Here is a 5,812-nt window from a genome sequence, read left to right as displayed (position 1 = left end):
AGAGATGGGGGTGATGGAGTCCACGGTCGATGTCGCGACTATGGATCCGGCGACTGACGCCGCAGCCGTCGAATCGGCGTCGTCCTCCAAGATTGACGCGTCCTTGACGTAAGTCTCGTCGGTGAGAGGGAGAGTAGCGGTGAGCAGCTGGCCCGGTGCCTACGGGTCGTGCAGCTGCCCGGGATGGATTTCGGCGGGGTCGTTGACGCCTGCGAGCCCGACGAAGAGGTTGATCATGCCGACCGGCACCATCCAGGCGTGGGTGAGAGGCGACGGAACCGGGTGGTAGGTGCTCGGCTGGATGTGGAAGAAGCCACTCGTGGCGATCATCTGGCCGGAGGCGACTGGCCGACGGGCAGGTGAGTAGGGCCTCGTCGCAGCTTGGAGCCTTGACATCCCACGCCCCACGGTGGGCGCCACTGTCGTGGATATGACCACGACAGGTGCTACAGGGTGCAGCACTTCGTTGATGCGGGAGCAAGGCGACGTAGCCATCTGCGGAGCGAGGTGCACAAGACGCAAGGTTTTACCCAGGTTCAGCCCCTCCAGAGAGTAAAAAGCCTACGTCCTGCTAGATCTATTACTCAGTGAAGAATTACAATGAGGTGGCTCAGTCGGCAAAGATACCGAGAGCTAAGGAGGTGGTGATCCGATCTCTGAGGGTGTCCCATCTAAGGCCTAGCTCGGGGGTTTATATAGACACCCTAGATATAGGGTTACAAGGGGATAACTACAAATCATATCGAAATCGTATTAGTTACTATTAATCCGGGATCCCTTGCTCTACGCCAAGTAATCTCATCTTCCAGTTGCCCAGGGCCCCAGCCCATTCGCCTGCTCAGGGTTTAGGCCCAGTCGCTACAAGGGTTTTGAGCTTAATCGCCTTCGTCTACTGAGACCTTTTTTATGCTTTCTCTCCTGCTGCGAGTGAGGCCGATGGTGCACTTCCAAGGGCATATCCCCATCATTCGCCGTTCTCGGCCATTCGTAGAAGCTCATCACTTCTCAGTGATAAGCTGTCCCCATGATATATTGATATACAGTACACATATAGAAGCATGGTAGCATGAGTGGACCTGAATTTTAGCCAGGGATATGTATGTATATGTATATAATTTTCACTTTGGGAATGGAAATGGGGAACCAATAAGCTGATCATAGCAAACGAGTTTTTTTTGTGTGGCTGCTAGTCTTTTTTTTTTTCATCAGTTCTTTTATTTTTGCACAAGGCCCAGGATCCTTAAATCCCATCTGCCGGATGAGGAATGGGCCAAGGCCTCGTATAGGTTGGCAACAGTTGAGAGAGTGGTCCAGAAAACAGTAGTAACGGCTTTGAGCCGGCGGAGGCGTGGATGAATTTGGAAGAACAGTACTGTACATGAGTGAACCCGCCGCATTTCCGCGTGAATTCCCTCCTCCCCAAACCCTCCAAAATCAACCCCGCCCTCTCGCGCAGATCGGCGGCGGCTACAAGTGCGGCTCTCCAAACCCTCCAAAATCAATCCATCTCTCGCACCCCACCCCGCCCCACCGCTCTGCCCCAGCTGACGTCGCCGCCGAAACCTCGCCCCTCCCAAGCCCCAACTCATCCGCCTCTCCCGCGCTCGCCGCCGCCGCCGCCGTCCTCATCCTTCCTCGTCGTGTTGTCCCGTCGCTTCTTCCTCAGCCCCATCCGCGGCCTAAACGACTTAACCATCGGTGAGCATTTGCTATCTTTCTTTTTCGTCCGGTAATTAGTTGAATCCCGCTAGCTTGCACAAATTTTGGGTGTGCCGGTGCAAAAGCAGCACACCATCTAGATCGCCCCTAAACGAAAGATATGGGATTTGATCCGTGCCCTGCTCAGGGATCTGGGCTGAACAACGGAGAGACCCCTAGGTTGCTTAATCCTAGCATGTGTACAAGAAAAGATTCATTTTTCCCCAGTTTTGGGTTTAGGTTTTGGTTCATTAGGTGCTCTGTAAGTGGTACTCGGACTCCGACACGGTTCCGGAATCTGACTCCGATTCGGGTGTCTGGAATTCAGATATGGCAAATATCCTACACAGATTCAGGATGCCCGGTTTGGGGAAATAAATTATGACACGTGTTCCCATATAACACTGCCTTTTGAGTTAAATAGAGTGACCAATCACGTATCCTAGGTTGATTAGGAAAGCTAAATGGTACTAACTCCGTCCCTAAATATAAAACGTTTTGGTAGGCTATTTTTAGAACTACATTTTCCCCCTTTTGGGCGGTGATCTGGTGGGGTCAGTTGTAGACAGGGAAGGGCTTAAACTTTGGATGGGGCATATCTACAAAGCGAAAATGGTTCTATGGGGATTGAATTTTGCACCAAAAGGTAGTTCTGCTGCGGGTGTCTGGTTTTGCATGGTAATTACTGTAGAAATTAGCTTTGAAGGGGGGCAGGCTAATGGCCTAATGGTACAAGCGCTGTTTATTTTCCCGGCTGACCCTGGTTTCAGGCCTTGGACCAGCTTGGTTTCCCATTCCCTTGTTTAGTATATTACAGAGCTCCCCGCCAGCTCCAAAAGTTAGAGCATGTAGTTTGCAATAGAATATAACTAGTCTGTAAATATTACGGAACTGCTCCGTTGGTATTACCCAAATGGTCAATGTTTTACTTATAATGTAATATTTTGTACCGCTTCATGTGGGAACTCATCATTAGACAATTGTTTGTATCTGCAAGGAAGAATTATGTCGTCTATCAGCTAAAAAGTTACATACTTCTGGAAGGTGTTATGTTGAAGATGAGAAATCTTCCACTGCCTTGTCATGGTAACTGTTCATGCATCATGTAGTTGCGAAAATATGGTTTTGCCCCGTGACGGCAATAAACCTTTTATTTGTGAAAACTCGTGTCTTTATCTGCTGGCAGTTGGTAAATGTGTTTCGGACTGTAGACAATACCTTTGCATACCATTCCTTGATGCCAGTTACACGGAATAAAATATCACATCAAGTAGTATTGTTTATTCTCTTCTGTGTTAGCTATGGTACATGTAGGATCATTTTAGTAGTCATACGTCATGTGTGGTCGTGTTATGTGAGAATCCAGTAATATATGAGAATTGTACTTTGGATACATGACTGCTAGGATTATTAAAGCTGTTAATTATTGCAGGGAGACCAGACTTTAGAAGCCACTTGCCCAAACTATCAAAATCCTTGTTTGACGAATAAGAAGACAAAAACTTCTTCAGGACAGCGAGTTAACTCTAGTTCCTCTGTGGACATGTCTTCTCCATCACAGCTACAGCAATTGGAACAACTAATGGAGGCAAATGCTCACTCTGATTCTCTGGCAGAAATACGCAAGTTCATCTTTCAAGTTGGACATGGGCCTGATGTTCTAAACACCTCATATTTCAAGGAGAGGATTCGTGGGATTGCTAATGAGGTTCAGGTTGCAATTCCTACATATGAATCACTTCTGCTGGAGGAACTAAAAGAAACACAGAGCCGTGAAAGGGAACTGAAGCAAGAATGGGAGAAAAGTGGTTGCAGTGTAATTCTGGATAGTTGGGGGAGCCAATGTGGTAAAAAAAGCTTCATAAGTGTTTTGGTACATTGCAGGAAAGGCATGTTGTTCCTCAGATCCAAAGATGTGTCTGCAATCATTGAGGACGTGGATATGCTAGAAGAAATGATTTCTTGCGTGGTTGATGAAGTTGGCGCCAGTAACATAGTTCAAGTTGTCATGAACGACGCATCACCATATATGCAAAATGCACGGCATAGAGTGCTGAAGAATCATGGCTATTCATTCTTCTTCCCTCTGTGTGCTGACTTTTGCATCAACTTTCTGCTTGGGAAAATTGCAGCACTTGGTCACATCAGTGAGGTTCTAACGAAGGCAAAGGAACTAACAAGGTTTATACATGGCAATGAGATGCCAGTTAAACTGGTTGGAAACAGCGAGATTGTGAGCAATTCTTGTTTGAAATATGTTGCTGCATTCTTGACACTAGAGAAGCTAGTTTCTGAGAGAGCAAATCTGGTGGAGATGTTTAACTCTCCTGAATGGGCTTCCTCTGATTGGGATGCTAGCAGTACATTCCGGTATATCTGCCACATAGTGAAGACAGATGCATTTTGGTGTGCTGCGGCTGACGTTTTGAAGGTTACAATTCCATTTGTCAAGGTGTTGTTTAAATTAGAGCGTGAAGATTGTCCAATGGGTATCTTGTATGACGCCATGGATTGTGCTAAAGAGGAGGTAATGCGCAATGTTGGAGATAAGCATGGTGATATTTTGTCTTGGGTTGACAAGATATGGGATATTTACTTGCATTCCCCACTGCATGCTGCTGGTTACATGCTAAACCCAAGGGTCTTTTACAAAGACCATGCCTGTGACGATCCTGAGGTCATCAGCGGTATTGAGGCCTGCATCACCCGAATGGCCAACGGTAATTATGATCCAAAGAAAGTCAAAGCACAAACTGAAGTATATAGAAGAAAATTGGGTTCTTTGGGTTCAGATTCATCAGCAATTAAGGAAATGATGGAATTACCACAAGGTAAAGTAGAGCTCATTCTCTTGTGGTCTGGTGAAACAAAGTTTCCACTTATTTCGTTCCACTTTGACTTCCAGAATACTAATGGATCCATTGCGATCATTGTTACTTCATTCATACTAAAATAATGGAGTTAAGTTCTAACCCTGTATTCCTTCAACTTGCAGTTTGTTGGTGGTCGGTGCATGGGACTGACACAGCTGAGCTGCAAACCCTTGCGACCCGGATCTTAAGCCAAACATGCTTTGGCGCTAAAAGGTACAACATTAACTGGCACGTATCTGAGAAGGTGCATGAGGCGAAGCTATTTCAGGACCAGGACCTGTACCGCGGGTTGGAGTATGTCCACTACAATATGCGTCTCGCCGGTGGTAAACCACTCATAGGAGGTCTTTCTGGGCATCAGGTCGGTAAACCTGCCAGTCTGCTGGGTGATTGGATCTGGGGTCCACGGCATCGCCATTGATGGCTCACCGTCCAGACTCTGGAGCAATGCGTTGATCTCTCCCAGAAGCGCTTGCGCTCTCATTTCCAATCTGGCATTCTGGTGTGATTCTGATTGTGCCTCATCAGACTCTTGCAGTTTTTTTTCTTGAACAATCATCGTAGCCAGGTGGACCGAGCTATTTTCCATAGAAACCGATTGTGGTTAGTTGTATTGTAATAGAAAAAATATCAGTGGCATTCAGCCATCAGAACCATCGCGGATGACATATGGAGATACATCACTGTAACCCCGGTGTCGATGTTACCTATATTTTCCTTATTTCTAAACTTTAACCCGCATTCATTCCTGCATCCAATGCTAAACAGAGATGTGTAGTGCATGTTATTTCAAAAAAAGAGATGTGTAGTGCATGCATAATCTGACATCTTTTCCTGGAGAAAATTTATTAGTACGTATATCTATTGAAACCGAAATGCTCGTTTGCTGGCTGCATCTGTAAGGTTTAATTCCTGGCTGAAAGAGTGCAAGATTTATTATTCGAAGTACTTTTTGGTAGGTAGGTGCATGTATTGCCAAAACTGCAGAGGCAAAAAGTAGAAAAGCAAGTGCGGCATTTTGAAGCTCGGCCTACGTCAAGGCCATTTTTCGAAAATTTTGAAAATGGTAATTTGAATTTCCAAATGTTTTTGAACAAAATTCTTGACATAGGCAATGACTCGTATTCTATGAACGTGCAAACTATCAGTTCGAAATACCTTCTATTTTAGGCAGTGAAATAATAAAAAAATATGGAAATCTGAAGTAGTGAACAAGTGCAAACTTTGAAACCTAAAAAAAT

At 45.8% G+C, this 5,812-nt stretch overlaps 1 protein-coding gene across 1 annotated transcript; it reads left to right on the top strand.

The window, feature by feature from the left end:
- The first annotated feature begins 1,366 nt into the window (after positions 1 to 1,366).
- Positions 1,367 to 5,328, top strand: LOC127312568 (uncharacterized). The gene is made up of 3 exons (XM_051343093.2): positions 1,367 to 1,698; positions 3,131 to 4,529; positions 4,694 to 5,328. Exons 2-3 carry the CDS (start codon positions 3,242 to 3,244, stop codon positions 4,990 to 4,992), a joined length of 1,587 nt encoding a protein of 528 aa, XP_051199053.1. The 5' UTR covers positions 1,367 to 1,698; positions 3,131 to 3,241; the 3' UTR covers positions 4,993 to 5,328.
- The last annotated feature ends 484 nt before the right edge of the window (positions 5,329 to 5,812 follow it).

Source organism: Lolium perenne, chromosome 7 (assembly GCF_019359855.2).
Source record: "Lolium perenne isolate Kyuss_39 chromosome 7, Kyuss_2.0, whole genome shotgun sequence".
Lineage (NCBI taxonomy): Eukaryota > Viridiplantae > Streptophyta > Magnoliopsida > Poales > Poaceae > Lolium > Lolium perenne.
Note: the sequence above shows the minus strand (reverse complement) of the source record. Positions and strands in the feature narration are given on the sequence as shown.